This window comes from Parasteatoda tepidariorum, chromosome 1, assembly GCF_982258835.1.
Source record: "Parasteatoda tepidariorum strain Cologne lab strain chromosome 1, Ptep-v5.0, whole genome shotgun sequence".
Taxonomy (NCBI): Eukaryota; Metazoa; Arthropoda; class Arachnida; order Araneae; family Theridiidae; genus Parasteatoda; species Parasteatoda tepidariorum.
In genome coordinates this window covers 27,114,955-27,134,296 of record NC_141755.1, presented here as the reverse complement: position 1 = coordinate 27,134,296, position 19,342 = coordinate 27,114,955, and the positions used below count along the sequence as shown (strand labels likewise).

At 31.2% G+C, this 19,342-nt stretch overlaps 1 protein-coding gene across 1 annotated transcript in view; it reads left to right on the top strand.

The window, feature by feature from the left end:
- Positions 1–19,280, top strand: part of LOC107450276 (uncharacterized) — a 62,638-nt gene extending 43,358 nt beyond the window's left edge. Inside the window, exons 19-31 of the mRNA XM_087160506.1 lie at positions 225–383; positions 530–833; positions 3,620–3,863; positions 4,981–5,161; positions 6,604–6,829; positions 8,706–8,825; positions 10,637–10,809; positions 12,193–12,367; positions 13,044–13,088; positions 13,995–14,070; positions 15,789–15,835; positions 17,363–17,602; positions 18,908–19,280. Coding sequence (XP_087016632.1) covers positions 225–383; positions 530–833; positions 3,620–3,863; positions 4,981–5,161; positions 6,604–6,829; positions 8,706–8,825; positions 10,637–10,809; positions 12,193–12,367; positions 13,044–13,088; positions 13,995–14,070; positions 15,789–15,835; positions 17,363–17,602; positions 18,908–18,990 — 2,073 coding nt within the window. The 3' untranslated portion in view covers positions 18,991–19,280. The remainder of the gene's footprint in view (positions 1–224; positions 384–529; positions 834–3,619; positions 3,864–4,980; positions 5,162–6,603; positions 6,830–8,705; positions 8,826–10,636; positions 10,810–12,192; positions 12,368–13,043; positions 13,089–13,994; positions 14,071–15,788; positions 15,836–17,362; positions 17,603–18,907) is intronic.
- Positions 19,281–19,342: the final 62 nt, after the last annotated feature.

Below are 19,342 nucleotides of genomic sequence, written 5' to 3'. Positions count from 1 at the left end.
TAAATTTTAAATAAAATAATATAACAATGTAACTTTAACATTATTATAACATTACTTACGTTACTATGACGTTATTTTAACATTATTATAACATTACTTATGTTACTATGACGTTATTTTAACATTATTATAACATTACTTACGTTACTATGACGTTATTTTAACATTATTATAACATTACTTACGTTACTATGACGTTATTTTAACATTATTATAAAATTTAGGTTACCATTCGAGTAGCAATGAGACCACCGGATGACGGTTCCTTGAAGATTAAAGATTCTTTCAGCTTAGAAGGCTTCGCCAGAGTGGGATCACACGAAAAGAAAATTGACACTGTTAAATTCACCATAGCTCGAGAGCCAGACCAAGTTGAAACTAAAGTATGTCATAGATTTTATGCTTTATTTTACAAAATTAATCATTTTTTTTATTCTTTGACTGTTGAGATATAAATTTTTTATCCAATGTAATTATACCATGTAATTATGCCATGAAATTATCCCATGTAATTATACCATTATTTTAGGATAATGCTTCGCTCAAGTTAGTTCATGCAGAACCCATTCCAATCAGAATCCACCAGCGACTTTGGGTTCCATTTAATGTCACAATACCTATCGATGCAATTGTCAAAGTGGAAGTTGAGGCTAGAGCGCCCCATAAAGAAAACAGAGCTATTCTCACTGTACACAACATCCGCCTGGTTTCCGGTGGTATAAACATTCCATGTCCGATGGTTTATCCTCAGCCTAAAGTGGTTTTCAATCCCACGGGTCCCACCACACAGAACGATGTCATTAGAGCTTACATTGGATATTTCACGAATTTAGGTTTGTATAATAGAAATGTTAAAGCACAAAATGATGGGGTATCTAATGTTCTGATGTCAGCTTCTTAATAGTATATGTTGACCCACGGGACTTTTACAAAAAGTTATAAAATTTACTCTTAACTTTCAATCGGAGGCATTTTCTTCTATATCTTGAGAAAAAAAAGCTGATTGAATTATTATTTAGAAAGAACTCTCGCGACAAACTATAAGACATTGTGGATATAACCGAAAATCAATCATTTAATGCAAGTTAAGTATCTTCCTGTTTAAAATAAATAGTATATATTCAATTATTGCAAGAGTTATTTCAGTGACTTTAATGAAATTTGGTATGGGCATAAGTCGATATAATACAAATAAAACTTTAATCCAATAAATTGGAGAGAAATTCGTACCACAATTGCCTTTTTCAGTTCTGAGACGTTGTATGAAATATATTTGGCTCTCCAATTCACCCGGCTGTGAAACAGGATTCCAAGACCTTGTCTCCGCATTTCTTGCCCTTAACGCCGTTTTTCGAAACTCTGACGCCAAGGAAAATGAAAAAAACGTAGCTTAAGTGCATTACATTTGAAGATTGCGATGACTTTCAATTATATATAAAATCTTGCCATGAAGAATTATCTAGGCTTTAGAACAGACAAATAACTTAAATATTTTTTAAGTTATCAATTTTTTTTAAAAAAATTGCCAATTCTGCAACATTTTTTCTCCTAGATGAAAATTATCAAAACCACTACCTTATTTTCAGTTTCTGCAAATATTTATGAGCAAAGTAATGCAGTATAATTTTAAATATTAAGAAATTAGACCACAAATGCTTTTCATTTTCCAGAAACTGTGGCTTTTCTCCATATTGACATTTGGCGCCATTTTCAAAATAAGCGTTGATAGTGCTGATTTAGATAGGCTACACTTAACCTTACACTCATGAGTAACAGTTGTAAACTCGCAACAGTTATAAAAATAGCATATTATTGGCAAAAAGCATCACTTCATATTACGACTGAGCAATCGAAAAACAGCCTTAGCAGCGAACTCTTCAAAGAAGTGAAAGTTTCTGTGGCTATTCAACATGGTACCGGCCCGTATCAACAAACCTACTTTGCCATAATATTTGATTTCTTAGACATTATGGCAGGCAGTAATTCTCTGGTACTTATATATGGATCGTACTTTCATAGACGGAGTACCAGGAACTCGCAACCACAACCTTTTCAACTTTCCAAGAAATCTTTACAATAATTGTCTTATTCCATGCTTGTATTTCACTTTTCTCTTAAACATTCGGCTATTGCTATAAAATTACGTGTCCTACGTTTGCATGTTCCTCAAAAAATAACGCATAAATTTCTGGTTCTAAATTATTAAAAAATAATCAAAGTTAAATTCCCTGTGCATAGGCACATCAAAAATGCTTGATTCGTGAGCATATCGTAATAGCACATAAAAAAAATTAACAAGCTTAGAAAACAAGCAACGTTTGAAAATAGATTTTTTTTAGAACGTTAGTGCGTTTTAACTTTTTGCAATTTATGAAAAGTAATTAACCTCCAAAATATCGACTAGCTCATTTGTTAATAAAATTTCATCGCTGAAGTTATAAATTACGCAATGATATTGTGTAAATGTTATTATCTTAACATAAATGCGAATTCATATCCATTTGTTTTCTTCATTTCTCTGTAGACCTCTCGCCTAATATGAACATGTTAATATAATTTAAACATAACTGGTAAATCATACCCATTTGTTTTCTTCGTTTTCCTGTAGGCTTGTCGCGTAAGATGAACATGTTAACATAATTTAAACATAAATGGTAAACCATATCCATTTGTTTTTTTTTTTTTGTTTTCCTATAGGCTTGTCGCGCAAGATGAACATGTTAACATAATCTAAACATAAATGGTAAACCATATCCATTTGTTTTCTTCGTTTTCCTGTAGGCTTGTCGCGTAAGATGAACATGTTAACATAGTCTTAACATAAATGATAAATCATATCCATTTGTTTTCTTCGATTTCCTGTAGGATTGTCACGTAAGATGAACATGTTAACATAATTTAAACATAACTGGTAAACCATATCCATTTGTTTTCTTCGTTTTCCTGTAGGCTTGTCGCATAAGATGAACACGCTAATATAATTTAAACATAAATGGTAAATCATCCATTTGTTTTCTTTGTTTTCCTGTAGGCTTGTCGCATAAGATGAACATGTTAACATAATTTAAACATAAATGATAAACCATATCCATTTGTTTTCTTCGTTTTCCTGTAGGCTTGTCGCATAAGATGAACATGTTGACATAATTTAAACATAAATGGTAAACTATATCCATTTGTTTTCTTCGTTTTCCTGTAGGCTTGTCGCATAAGATGAACATGTTAACATAATTTAAACATAAATGATAAACCATATCCATTTGTTTTCTTCGTTTTCCTGTAGGCTTGTCGCATAAGATGAACATGTTGACATAATTTAAACATAACTGGTAAACCATATCCATTTGTTTTCTTCGTTTTCCTGTAGGCTTGTCGCATAAGATGAACATGTTGACATAATTTAAACATAAGTGGTAAACTATATCCATTTGTTTTCTTCGTTTTCCTGTAGGCTTGTCGCATAAGATGAACATGTTGACATAATTTAAACATAAGTGGTAAACTATATCCATTTGTTTTCTTCGTTTTCCTGTAGGCTTGTCGCATAAGATGAACATGTTGACATAATTTAAACATAAGTGGTAAACTATATCCATTTGTTTTCTTCGTTTTCCTGTAGGCTTGTCGCATAAGATGAATATGTTTCAAGACGGAGACGACGACTTAACAATTGAAGTGGAGGTCGAAATGACTGATCATCCTCTGACAGATCATGACATGATCTTTGATCTCAGATTCACGGCTGAAGTGGGAAAAGCTGTCGTCGACATCGATCAGCCCATGAGAGTGTTGAGAGATGGAACAGAGAGAGCAGATCTAGATGTCAGAATACACGTCGATAACAGAAAACCTTACCAGAGTGGGTCAGTTCCTGTCACACAAAAAAAAACCTTTTCATAATTTCAGTTTTTTCATCTAAAAAATTTAACAAAAAATCAAATTCGAAGAAGATTGTATGTTTGTGTCTAAAACACAAAGCAATGTGATTCTCAATAATTGCTAAACATATTTTCTTCTTAAGTAGTAATATTCGCATTTTTTTAAAAACAAAATTGTAGAGTTTTTATATCTATACTTGTGAAAACCATAAAAATCAGGTCAATTAAAAATGGAATTTTTTACTAATTAAAATATTAACTAGAAGTGAGAATGAAATGGAATAAAATGATTAAAAAATATATTAGGAGAAGCAAGAAGCCTTGCCAAGTGGATCAATTTCTGCTTCAAAACCTTTTTGTAATACTCAATTTTTATAACTAAATGTAATGAAAACTCTAAGAACTTCATAAAAAAAACAGGCAGCGCAACTTATAACGCTTGTTAAGCGTTTTTGTAAGTATCACGTGCAGTTCTCTCCGTGTCTTTTTTTTTTTTTTTTTTTAAAAGATTAACTTTTTAGTTTCATATTTAATAAAGCATTTTATATTTATTAAAGTATTTTATATTTTTAAAGCATTTATTAAAAAATATGTATATAATAAATATATTTATAATTTTTATATTTATTAATTTAATATTTATTATTTTTATATCATTCAAACTGAAATTTGAATTCATTTATTTATGAAATCATTAAACGAATTATTTTTAAAAAAATGAAAATTAAATAAAACAGAAAAACCGTGGAGTTGAAAAATATTATATATTTCAAGTATACAATATACAATACAATATTTCAAGTATTATATATTAAGTAATTTAAAATTTTATTCCGTGATTATTATCAGTACATCAACATTAATTCTAGATGCTACATTTCCTTTTTAGATCGAATGCAATATATTGTTTAGAAAAAGGTTATTTATTAAGACATTATTTTATTCTTTAGGTAAAAAAAAGCATTGCATTAACTCTTCCTGCTACTGAAAATCATACCAGTTCGCTAATCTTTCAAACACACTCTTCAAAATTGTTTCAAATCTGTTTGATTTGTTTTTAATTACATTGTAACTATTTTTTCGAACAATTTTTTATTTCTAGGGAGCAAGTTAATGTTACTGTGTCAGTCGTTCACAAGCTAGAGTCACGAGCCGAACCCATCAATGCCACAGTTCGTCTCTACCTTCCACCTTACGTCGAATTTTTCGATAAAACTTTCAACAATGCCACAACTGTGGGAGCCGTGCAGTTCATTCCCGAATTCGGAGGACTCGATATTGTGGTGAGTTTATTCTAGTTTTATAGAGTGAAAGTTTTTAAAATCAGAAACTTTTAAGTAATTACACAAGAAATTCAAACCTTTAGTATCTATTCAAGAAGTGAATTCTATCAAATTATACCTCTGTGGGTACTGAATTGAATGGTTGGATGGTTTAGGTCACAATTACGATCTGTGGTTGAATGAATGGATGTATGAATGGGTCCGCCCTATAAACGGATATGACGTATGGGTGTGGCAGAAGTCGAATTCTTGGCCATAGATGGCGCCACCGGAAAACACGAAAAATTGCACCCCTTTCCTTATTGGCCTACAACAACAAGCGAATTCTCTTGAGACTCTCTTAAAGAATTAATTCCGTATTAAACTCAAAGGATGTACGAATTTTTTACAGTCATTAATAGATGGATCAAAATATCTACAGAAAATTATCCATTGAGTTTTTGTTTACAAACAGAAAAAAAAAGAAGTGAATAATTCTTAATACCAAATATAGAAGGTATGCAAAGGGGAAAAAAGCTGTTGATTCTACAGTTTTAGACCTTTCTATGGTTCTCTTCCATTAGAATTCAGCTGTTAGTTTTAAACGTTTACATTTTCGATGCCTTCTTTTGTATAATTTAAATCAAATTTTATTAGTTTTACGTTAAGAATATCTCCTTTCTTAGGATACAGTAAATTTTTTTAATGTTTGTTCGTTTTTTGAACATACTTTTTAGTTTTTTACTCCGCATGTTCAATGTGAACATATTTTAAACAGACAATTTCTGTCTGTTGTGCTTGAATTAGATCTCTTGTCTAGTATAGAACCAGTTCCTTGAATTAGTTACATACTAGTGTTCTAAAATTGAAAGTCCTTACAGATTTAATCAATTATTTCCAAAACTACTAAACAGATTTTATAGTAATTTAGTATAAACATGTGCGTTGATACAATACAAGTTTCGAGAAAATGAAGACGTTCGTCGAGTGAATCCACCAGAAAGATAATAACTTTATTCATCAAATTCCAGATATTAACTTTAAGACGATGTTAACAAGCCTGGGAGGCTCTCAGGGGGTGATTACAAGTCACAATTCTCCTCATTTAACCATCTAGTGCCAGAAAACATCATTAAAAAACGAGTTCGAAAATTGCTGCTTCTTTACTAGCAATGAAACTACGGTCTGAAATCTGTGTACCAGTAATAGGTGGCCAAACCTTCTATTAACTCATTTCTTCAATTTGTAATTAACATTTTGTTACAAGTTTATATTGAAATGAGAAGTTTTGTTTTCAAATAGCAAAGTTTTGTATTTTTAATATTATTTGTATAATTTTTAAAAATAACATTCCAATGTATTAATTAAATTTTTCTACTGTCCTTATGCATTCCTTCTGTACTAGAAATCACAAACATTTGCAGAGTAAAATATTTGTAAGAAACTTTAATTTTCCTTTTCAGCTTCCTCAATTTTTATTTTCGGATTCTGCAACTATCATTGTCAGCTTATTAGCTGATCCTAAAAACGAAAGAGGTTTCGGTCGAGGGGAAGTCAATGCCACGACACCTTACAGAGTTCTGTGTCTGCAGAATTATAGGGAAGAACCATCAGCCAATCCGGACACAGCTGAAACTATCGTGAACTGCGGACCAGTAGATTATATTATGTACGTCGTGAACAGTCAAGGTAAGTTTTAATTTTACAGGATTAAACGATTTTTTTAAATTCTTAAAATGATATAGAGGCTTGTTGAGAGCTAACTCTCCAATTTTAACTCGCAATAACACTATAAATAATTAAGATAATGTGCAAACGTCTGTGATTTTTGACATTAAAAGAATTCCGTCAGGCAGAAGATCGCAAACCCTTGAAGGGTTTTGGGTTTTAAAGCGAATAGTATGAAAACCCTTAATAATATAACTAAACTAAATTAAGAAAGTTAACGAAGGATATAGAAAAATATGTGTAAATAAAACAGAATGTTTATATGTCTGTGGATGAGTGTATATACTTTATATAAATCTGCAATTCTGAACCGATTCGCACAAAACTTGGGGTACATATTTTCGAAGACAGGGCTAACCAGACATTGGGGTTTGTGCAGGCACCTGCCGTTATTTTACAATGAACGAGGCTAATTAAAAGAGTTTCTAGTATTTTCTAACCAGCTTGACACAGTTTGCGCTTATTGTAGTGATCCCTCATACCTTTGGGATAATTAGAAAATTTATCAATCGCTGTTCTATCAGCCTGATACTCATTTCATAAAGTTCGCAAAATGTTCTGAGTTGTAAAGGTTCATTGTAAGCATCCTTATTAAATGCTTTTTGAAGTAAACTCAATCGTGATTCAGTCTGAATCTGCGCATGTTAACTGATTTATCGAAAGGCATATAGGTCGGTAGTGATAAGCCTAAAATATCGGAGGAATTGGAAAATAATTAACCTGGCTTTTCCAATTAAACTGGAGCATTGCAAAATGACGACGACAATTGCAAAGCGCCGAGTTTTTTAATTAGCCTACGATAAAAATAACAGCAGAACTTAACGATCTCATTTATTATAGCTGTCATTAAGCTGGGCTATAGTTAAAAACATAATTCTCAATCACTTGGCACAAACACAGTTGTTTCTTAATAGTATATAATTTTGAAATCATTATCAAAATTGAAGTTAAGATTTTATGTACATTAAGGGTCACCAAACACTATTTAAGTAAGGAAAAATTGTAATTGTTATAAAAATCTGATGAAGTAAAAAAGCGAATTACGATGAAAGTGGGATGGAAAGTATAAGACCCAAATGGCCCTAAAGACGATTTTGATAATCGTTTCTTATCGCTTTTCGCTTCCTTACGACAATCAAACTAGTTTTGATTATTTTACCGTGATTGCCTTCTATATCGCTTCGTTAGAATTTGATAAAATTTGTGTGTTGTTTCATTTCATTTAAATACTAATATAAATACCAATGTGAAGCATGAATCTAATTCCAAAAATGAAACGAAATTCGGTTGAGGTAACACAATACTTTACTAAGAAGAACATTTTGCCGTTCTATACACAGCTATAATTATCGTGAATTGAGAATGAGTACATATACCATATCGTTAACAGTCTAGACAGTGATGTTGGAATATTGCTACCTTCTTTGGTAGCAATATATTCTTATAGCTGATTTTTTCTATACATCACACCCGCGAGAGTAACATTATCTCATTTTACATTGGAGCAAAATTGAAATTAACTTTGAAATCAAAGCTCAAACTATTTTGAAAGCACAAGGAGTACATTATAAACAAGCAATACAACATTTAGTTATTTTCCTAGTTTGTGTACTTTAAACACTTTCGAAACTCAAATTCAAAAATTAAAATTCCATTCTTGAATTCTAGCATTATTTTTGTCAGGTTATGAGTTGTTCCTTTGCGTTTCAAAATAGGACAAACCACGTGACCAGAGTCAAGAGAAAACTTAAATTTTAAATTTTCATTTCATTTTATACCACGCTTTTGCATTGTATACCATATTTGTTCTTTTTTAAATCAAAATTGTCATTTGTAGAGTGTTACAAGCCGTTGGGTTTGGCGAGCCCAAAGAAAGTATACAAATGCCAACTCAGTGCTTCGTCTGCAGCCAAGAGAGAAACTGGACCTTACAATATACGAGCTAGTGGGAAAAAAGGTAGAACACATTGTCTTTTTAAATAATGTACTTTGATATGCTATATAGAAAAATATATGCATTCATTAGTTAAGATTTTAAAAAAAACTGAAAGTATTTTATGAATCAGTTACTTCGAATCTGTTCTAACATTGCATTTGTTTCAAAAGTAAAACTCGACATTTAAAAATTGTATAATATCTACTTATTTTGACATTTCTTTTCGTCCAAACTGTCTTTTATCAATGTCTGAGATATTTCAAATCGATACAAACAAAAATAATTAACAAAACAATCTTAACGCTTTTTTAAATGTAATATGTGATTGTCAAACTCTACTTTCGTTTGAATGAGTCAATTAGAATCATTCAAATGAAACAATTCAAACAAATCATTTCAAATGAAACAATTGGAACCATATTTAATTCTTTGTTGTTTTTTAGTTAATTAAAAAATTAATAGAAAACCTATTCATGCATTTCATTTACCCCCAAAAAACACTGATCACAGAACTCTTCTGTTTTAATTCAACCGACCAAAAACATTGATAGAAGAACTGCTTTTTTTTGTTGCTACGCTTTAGATTTCAATCAATAAAAAAACATTGATGGAATTTCTGTTTAGAAATTATCTATAAATCTGAAACATTGAATTGAAACATTTAAATAATACTGTGAAATTGAGTGGTATTTAAATAACATAACAATGAGGGACAAATACAATATTTTGTAATTTATCTGTAACTGGGCAAATTTTTGATTACATGTAGTATATTTTTTTTTCTTGCGCAATTTTTTGTTTATTTTTCGAAAATAACATTTAGAAAGTTATATTTTTTATAATGATTAAAGAAAATTATATCCTGCACATTATTAAAATACAGTGCTATTTAAGAAAGCTCTTGGAGTAGCATCTAGTGAAATGAGACTAGCCATTAATGCTGACAAAACTAAATATATGGAGATAAACAGAGGGCTTACTAAGGCAATGCCCTTGCATGTGAATGATCATGAATTTGAAGCTGTTGATGAATTTAAATATCTTGGGACTACTATAACCTTCAAAAGTGACATAAATACTGAAATCGATAGCCGTTTAGCAATGGCAAGTGCTACTTCGGTTTAAAAAGCCAACTAAGAAGTAGATTTCTTAAACAAAAGACAAAAATCAACGTATACAAAACACTCCTACGGCCTGTGATGCTATATGGTAGTGAGTGCTGGATTCTTAATAAAAAAGAGAACAAGTTGCTGATTTTTGAGAGAGGGATACATAGAAGAATTTTTGGTGCAGTCTATGAGAATAACAAATGGCGCACATTTTACAATCATGAGTTATAATAAAAGTATAAACAATCAGACATATTTCATGTTATTAAGGCCAATCGCATTCACTGGCTGGGACACCTTTATAGATCTGAAGACCAGAACCCCGCAAAGAAGTAACATTTTTTAAACCAGAAGGTACAAGAAAAAGGGATCGTCCACCGACTAGGTGGCTGGACGCAGTTGAGAAGGACCTAAAGATAATAGGAATAACTAACTGGAAGGCCATGGCACAGAATAGATCAAGATGGCAAATGCTTATTGGGACGGCCTTGGCCTGTCATAGGCTGTAGTGCCCAAGAAGAAGTAGAAGAAGTTAGTTAAGAAATGTTCGCTATGTTAAACAATTTAACATATGTTTGTTATTAAACAGTTGAAATGAAAACAACTTCCATTATTATTTATTTTTATTTGGGCTATAATTATTGGTATAATTTTTTGGCAGTGAATTTCAAAATAATGAAAAGTTTTGAGTATTCCATTTTTTCTTCCCTTTCTCAATTCCAGGATGGTCCCCTGCTCTGCGTCTTGGACCACACAAGCCATACTTCCAAGTTGACTTCCTTCGAACGACCCGTGTATCTAAACTAGAGTTCTTAAAAGTGGAGAACACAAGATGTGTCACGAAATACCGACTTCAGTACAGCCATACTGGCTCTGATTGGCTATATGCAAATGAGGTACAGTCTCTGACGGACATTTTCTAAACAGATTGAAATAATTTTAAAAACATTTTTTTCCTCAGAAGGAGTTAGTAAGTGATACAAAACATATCAAGAATAAAAATTTTATTAACATAAATGCGATGATTCTGCCATTTTTTCCCAAAGCTTTTATATGAAGATAGTTAGTTTTTTGTCTAAAATCAAAGCTTAAATTTAAGCGGTAAGTAAATTGATGCAAACTGTATAATTACTGCTACAAAAAATTGCATAAATAGCAAGTTTTTAAAAAAATGTTTCTAAAGAGGGCAATTTTTATGCTGAGTCAAGCAAACTCTTACAATTTGCCGTGAGTAGGTTACGCACAATAACTATTTCTAATTACGAAATAATTACATAGTAATTATATTATTATAGAATAATTATAATAAATACAATTATATATCTATAACGAAATTAATTTAGGTTAAAAGCAAAACTTATAAAAAATGAAACGGAACTTTCAATGAAACAGCATAAAAACTGATTAAAAATGATTTATTTTTATAAATTGAATTTCCCTCCAATAACGAGATTATATTTTATAAGATTAACAAATGATTCCACTACACTGTAAAACATTTTGCTGTACATTTGCCACGATTTTTGGTGTTGTGGATTAGTGCTAAATAGATTTTCGAGAACAGAACTCCAGTTACCATGCAAAAAATTATGTACAATTGGCAAAATATCAATTTGAAAGAACTAGCGCAAAAAATTACTAAAAATGTGTTTGTTTTTTAAACGAATTGTTTTTGCAAGGAAGCCATAAATTAATTCTATTGAGCATTAAAATATGTGTTGTCAGTAAACAAACAAACAAAAAATGAATAAATAAATGAATAAAACTACAATAGTGAAAAAGTAAATAAAAAATGTGATTATATGCATTGTAAATTTTTTTTAGTTTACCTCTACACTGAAAAATGGGGGCAACTATACACCAAAATTCCTTGCAGTTCATCAGAAGGAATGAAGTTAATTTTTTAAAGGAATGAAAATTAGAAAAGAAAAACTAATACTGTAGCCATTTTCTAAGAAATAAAAACACCGAACTATCTCTGAAATTATGTATTTATATTCAATAGCAGAGCACAGAAACAGTTACGAATTAACAAACACAAATTAACGGCGAAACTCACAAAACCCTATAACGGAGATATTATTTAGGAACTGTTCTCCCTTCGGTAGCTGTAGTTCAACTCATTGTTTACTATCCTCGCCACAAGATGGCGTGGTGGCAATTCTAAAGTAGTTTTGTTACAATGCGCCTTTGTTTGTTACCATACTTTGTGTATAGTTTATAGATTTGTGAACATTGTTGTTTTTTTTAAATTTTTGTTTAAATTACTTTTGTTGTAGATAACAGAGTTAGTGTATAGGAAAGATAAGGCTTTTGACAATCTTGAGAAACCCATTCAAACAAGATTTGTGAGGGTAGTCGTGGAAGAAGCTGAAAAATTAGAGGAAGATAAAATGTACATAGGCTTGAAAATGGAAATGTACGGCTGCTACATCGCCGAAAAACTACCTTCAGGTACATATTTCTATACGAATGTAAAATCTGATATTGCCCATACAGAGGCTAATGTAGATTCTCTAAGGTGTCTTAATGATTGTTTAGTCTTTAACGTGTTTTCTTCTCTTTTTGTTTTCGTGTCAGATGCAGTTTACGACACCATTAAATAATTATATCTTGTAAACATCCGCTTAAGTGAGGCATAGTAGAGCTATATTCAACTCAGCCCAAACCGACAATAACAAAAAATATGGTAATTTTTGGTTATTAAGTTGAGTTGTTATGACGTTCGTTTTAATAATATTACTAATGCGTTGTGAAGAATAGTTCAACCCATTTTCAGAAAATTTGCAAGAGCTGTTAAAATCAAAAACAATTCGATCTATTTTCAGAATATTGCAAGAGCTATTAATATCAGAAACAACTCGATCAGTTTTGAGAAATACCGCAAAGACCTGTTGGTATCAAAAACAACTTGATTCATTTTCAGAAACTTCGCAAAAGAGGCAGAAAGCAAAAAAATTCCCATTCAAGTGTTTGAACTCATGTAAAGTTTTTTTTTAATGCTTTTGAATTACTGACAATTTTTTCAACAGTTAAATTGTTGGCCATACTATTGTTATTACGAAAACTTGACATTAATCCATATATTTAAATTTATGCGTATGATTTAAAAATTTTTATTATATTGCAGTATCCTGTGCGAAATTTGATCCAACTTGGTATTCTGATGATAAGAGTAAGTAAAATTCTTTCCAAAGTTACAAATTATCTTTTTAATCAAATGCTTTATAGTTAAACAATGACAAACCGCATATGGGTGATTCTCACGAAATACGACAATTGACAGTCTTTTGCTCCAAGATCTAATACTATACAACTAAAAGAACTTTTTTTAAAAATAATTAATAAATAGCATTGCTGTTAGCACTTTAAAATGATTTCGCATTAGCATTGACTGTTTCGTATATTTAAAAAAATCAATTAAAATTTCAAAATGTCATTTTCCTGGTAAGTCACAAACAATATTTCCAATAATAACTAGCTTCAAAACTTCCCATAAATTTTTCAATATCTAATTATTTTCATCTCAACCGTTGTAAGCATTTCTAGAATGCATGCAGAGGGTATTTACAAAAACTTTTTGAAAATAATTTTTTCTGTCAATAATTTGTTTGTCACATGAAAATTAGTCATTTTCCTGGCCACTTTTTTTTCGTAATTTATAACCAAAATAGATATCGCCAGCAGTCAATATCTTGGGTTAAGAGATTGATTAAAATACCATCCTATCAGAACATGTCTTATTTTCAGGAATAAAGAACCAACTTTCTGGTTCAAAATCTATTTCAAAAAATTTTACAAGGTGAGTAGGTTTTTATGTTGTCATTTTCCTGTCTTCTTGAAATCAATAATAACATAAACTACATAGATTTACCAGAGTTATTTCAAGAAATCTTGTTGTTTTCTGCGGAAAGTAAACGTCTTGATCTTATGATGATTAAATCTATGATTAATTTACTTTTTTATTAACGATCCACGCTCACATATAGTGAAATTTCTCCAATATTTCTAAAATGAGGTATTTTCTGAGTATTTAAAGTTTGTTCATTTATTGGGCTAAATCATTTTTGTTTTATTACAGATAAATATGGAAGACATTTTTCAGTTGACACTGCTAGAGATATAGTCTATTTCTGCGATTTGGAATATGATATGGAGTAAGTGCTTAGATGTTAACCATCAAATGATTATTTAAATCGATTTCATTTATAATCCCTCTCACATTTTCATTTCATTTGGTTTCACCTCTTTCGCTTGTTTAAGTCTCAAAATAAGTCTTTAAACATAACAATATTAGTATGCTTTAAGAAAATAAATAATCTCAGTTATTATTTGTGAAAGCTAGAGAATTAAAGTGCTGAGTAAAAATGCTCATTTTGTTTCCTTTTGTTAGTTACATAAATTCAAATTTATTGCCCCCAAAATTTAAACCAGTTGCTTAGAGATTAATGTTTTTCTTTCGGTTTGCTTTATTTTATACTGGGAGATTTTAATTAACTGCACTAGCACCAAATTATAACAAATATTTAATTTCTTCCTCATCTCTGTCAAGTTTGTAAATAATATTTCTTACGAAATAATACTTTTAGAAGTAATAAATCATTTTTAAAGTGTAAGCGTACATGTTGACAGAATATTTTTAATTATATAACAGAACAAGATTGTTTATACTAAAATTCTATAACAGTGTTTGTATAAGATTTAGACAAATTTTTCAATTATGTCGGTAATTATACTGAATAAGATTTAATAAGCATATTTCTGATTTGAAAGATAAAAGTAAATAATAATAGAGGATCTTTTTATCTGAATTTTTTATATAAATTTAAAACGAGGACTGTATATATAAAAATATATTGATTCAATGCCACATTGAATAAAAGCCCTATTTTAAGAATCCTATATCAAATATTAAAATGGTTATTAATAAAAAAAATGTTAATAAAATATGTTTAACGAGTTGTTGCAAATGACGAGTATAACCGTCCGATTTTTGACGATATGAAGACAAATGACGGCTATAGCCGTCGTGCACATTTTAATTAATAAAAAAGGAACATCTTTAGTACTGTAAGTAAGAGTATTAACGCATTTATTTGTTAATTATTCAGTAATACGTCGAAAAAAGAAGATGTCGCATTCGGTCATTTGTTTTGGGAATAGAAAAAAACGTAATAACGAGTAAATTACGGCTGCAGAAGTCAAAAGGTTTCTTGGAAAGAAGGAGACAAAATGTGATAATTTTCTCTTCTAAACATACGAATGACTCGTAGTTTCAAATGGCAGTCACACACAATTGAAAAATATTGTGTTTCTAGCAACAATCGTCAAATCAAAAATGTGTGGCAACGTGTTAAACATTACTGAATTTTTGATTAAACATTACTGTCATCTGCATTAAATGTAATTATTAGAGACTTTCAACTAAAACATTTTACATCCACTCACGTATATTATATGCAATTACTTCAGAACATGTTTACGTGAATGTTGGTAGATCTGAAATTATTATCAAATATCTTTACTATTTGCCTGTTGGAATATGGTTTTGTCTTTTTAATTAAACAAGAGGAAATGATGGTCCAAATAGGGAAGAACACAAATAGTCTGTTAGCTTGTAGTTTTTAGTATTCCTAAGCAGAAATTCTTAACCGAATCATCAGTAAAAGTCAGCAAGTAAAACTAACTCGCACTTACGTTTTGTGAGAACTATAAATGCAATTACGTGTTAAATACATGAACATATAAAACTAGTTGGTTTTTAATATATGCTCTGGGAGATAGTTTTATTCAAATTATAAGATACATATTTTTTAATATTTTACTATTACAAAATATAATGTAATTAACACATGTTTCATTTTAATCTTTTCAGGAATTTGGTTTGCTTTGCCTCGACGGATGCTGGATCTTCTTGGAGAAGTCAGTTGATTTTTTTGTTGATTAATTATAATAAACACAAACTTTTTCACTAACTTTGACAATTTTGTAGTGCATGAAAATTCATAGTTTTAATGAGATATGAAAAAAACAAAACAATTTAAAGCAAAATATTAAACACTTCCTTGTGCAATTATTAAAAAATAAGTTTTAAAATATTAAATTTATTTCTGTAAGGTAAGTACTAGACGTCTTAGAATTTATTAAGCTTTAGACTAGACTTGATTAGCGTCGCACTAGAGTTACTTATGCTGGGCTGTTGGCGACGGACTGGGAAACATTCCTGACGATGATTCGAAGACATGCCATCACAATTTCGATCGTCTGCAGAGGGAATAGCTTCCCCTCTTTGACGACTCGAGCCAACACCTTCTAGAAGAAAGAAGGCCTCAGCACGGATCAATTTAGTAGTCTGACGTAACGAACATAAACTGCGCAGTGCATGGAAATAAGAAAGAAGTCACTACGTTCCGGTTACTAAGCTGCGCAGTGGCGGTTAATGCGAAAGATGTCATTACGTTAGAACTATTAAAGTATCACATTTCTTGCTTATGGTAACCTGTGCTGAGGCCTTCTCCTTTCTGGGAGGTACTGCTAGAGATCGAAGTCGATCAAGAAAAGATTAATGCGAACCAATGCTAAGATACTAAATAAGGGGTTAAATCGTGACTGCCCGGTGTACGTCAAAAAGAGCTTCTTAAGCTTAACAGGAATAGCTTGAGCAAGATCATTGGTCTTTTCACTAATCACTGCATCCTCAAGAAGTGCATTCGATCTTCTTTGTCGTGGTCTTATGGAGGAAATTTCACATCATATTCTTTGTGAGTGTGAAGTCTTTTCTGCTCAAAGATTTAAGCATCTGGGAAAACATTGTGCTAAAGCCTGGGAACTACATGTGTTTGCTGAACTTTATTTCAGCTATAAAGTTTTTCTATTAGGATCTAGGGTTTGGTTACAATAGACCTCTGGTCGATGTGCCTTGCTTCTTGGAGCTGCCCAACCTTCAAGCCTAAGATACTAAAGATTGTTTGTATCCTTAAAAGCCTTTTGGTTTTTATATATAACCGTCGTTGAGCAGCCGACACAATTTTGGGTTTGCGTCTACTAATGTCTAACTTCGTAGACTTGTAATTGAGAACACATTCCAGAAGACAGGGAAACTCCTGGATCAAATATTGGGTGAAATTTTGCCTTCGTGGAGTACTTTTAAGGTTTTGCAACTGTAAGGCCTAAGTGGAAGAAAGGTCAAGTGACGCTAAACGGCCAAGCGTAAGTGTTACAGAGAAAACCACTGGTTCGATCCCGTAAATCACGAAAGAACCTCAGTGTTTATTAACGGCCATTAAATAAGCTCTTGGTTAAAGTTAGATCAACTTTATTGCTGTTTAGAAAAATAGAAACAACTGCATCGTATAAAATTTAGTATTAATGGCAGATAGCGAATTTTATTTTAATAACATGTTAGATATACAAGCGCCTTCAATATTTAAAATTCGATTTTCGTTTCAGTTTTACCAAGGAGTATTGGTGGAATATTAGGATGGGATAAGAAGACAGGACGAACATATGCCTTCGACAAGAGGAAGCGAGCCAGCGTGGGCAGTGACGACGGCATCAATTGGATTGCCGTTGATGAATTGGAAATTAATAGCACCTTAATTCGAAAAACGTTCTATAGAAGTGAACCTGTACCCGCTTTCACTGCAGAGGATATTGAAATGCTCGAATCAAAAACAGGACGCTGGGAAGGTAAGACTGCTCTTCTCAAATTAAGAAAATCACATCACCAACGGTCTGCACGTTAAGTAGAGTACTTTAAAGTAGAACAGTTTAACGACGACTGATACTGCACACCCTCGGTCCCTTTCGGAGGCTGATTAAAGTGGTCAGCCACCTGCTCACTATCGGTGATGCTTTACTTCGGTTATCTACTGGGAACCGTGTCTTACGATCAGATGGTATTTTCTACACTAGGGTGCATTGCAAGCTCTTTACTGCCTATACTTCCGGGTTACTGTTTCTGGTGTATTTTGATGCCAATTGGCTCGCAACGTGTTTTGAAACTCCCTGGAGAAGTATTCTTTCATACTTGTATTTGCTACCTGATTTATAATTTGTGTTTAAAAAAAGAATCGTCATTTGTAGATCTACTGTCAATTCAAGACGTAAGAATCGTCATTTAAAAAAAAAAAGAATCGTTATAAAACACTTCTTACTTTATCAACAATATACCAACTTCGAAATTTAAACCTAAATGATAATTTGTACAATCAGTTTAATTTCTCTGCTGGAACAATATGCTAACACTACCGTATGATGGAGCACAACTTGCAAAAAGAACAAACAGTAATAAACAAGTAAAAAGAGGCCAAATCAGGACTGCCAAAAAGGCGAGTTTCTTATAAATCTAGCAACCGTGTCACCTTTTTAACAATTCATCTATAAATATCTAAAACCAATATTCATTTCAAACTCACTAGAATTACTTAATATCTTATGAAATGCTGCAGATTTAAGCTCAGACATTTTATAATTTATTTCTTTTATTATAGACAAAATTATCAGTTTGAAAATATCACCATAATTTGTAATAAGCAGCTGTATACTTTCTAACCGGAAGTAGAGCAGTTCAAAAGCTCGAGATCGTTGTTGTTTACATTTATTTTGAAAACACCATCGATTGTGGGACAATTACGTTTTTCGAAACAGTTTGAATTCAGCATATTGGATTGCATGTTTGATTTACTTCATTTTATTCGACTCTGAAATAAGATTTGCGATTCTCCGAGAGGAGAATGCATCGAAATATTGGAGGTTCGAGAATTCGTCCGATTTTTCATGAGATCATTTTGTCAACTTCGCCAGAACCGAGTTAATCGATTCGTTGAACCTCAAATTTTAAGACGATTTTAAAACAGTGTTAAAATTTCAAAATATCGAATAATAAGGATGAATTCCATAAATTTTTTTTCGCGTTTGATCTTTATTTGGGACTGGAAATAAAACATAAAACTTAAAATAGAAGTGAAATTAATAAATACATTTCGTTTTCAGCTTCATTTGATGGACTCATGTATGAAGGAAAAGCTGACCCAAGAGCTAGATGGAGCAGGTGCTGCAAATTGACATCAAAATGAAGATAACTACAGGAATTTATTTTTAATAAAGACAGCACAGAAATTCACGAATAGAATAGAATAATTGGTTTTATTCAGACTAGAACAATGTTTTATTCTTTTTAACACCTCAAAAAAAGAAAAATTACTGCACCAAACCATCAAGATTCGTGAAAAAGTGTCGAACCGAAGATTAGTTTATTTTTACAAACCTTTCTTTTAACTATTGACAGATATTTCCTAACTTATATCTACTAGTGTACTAATGTCTTCGAAATTTTTAATAAAGGAAACAATTTTAATTTTAAAATTACTGATTTGTCTTTTGTTAAGAAATCGATTTGTAAACTTGTTTTAAAAACTTGTTTATTAT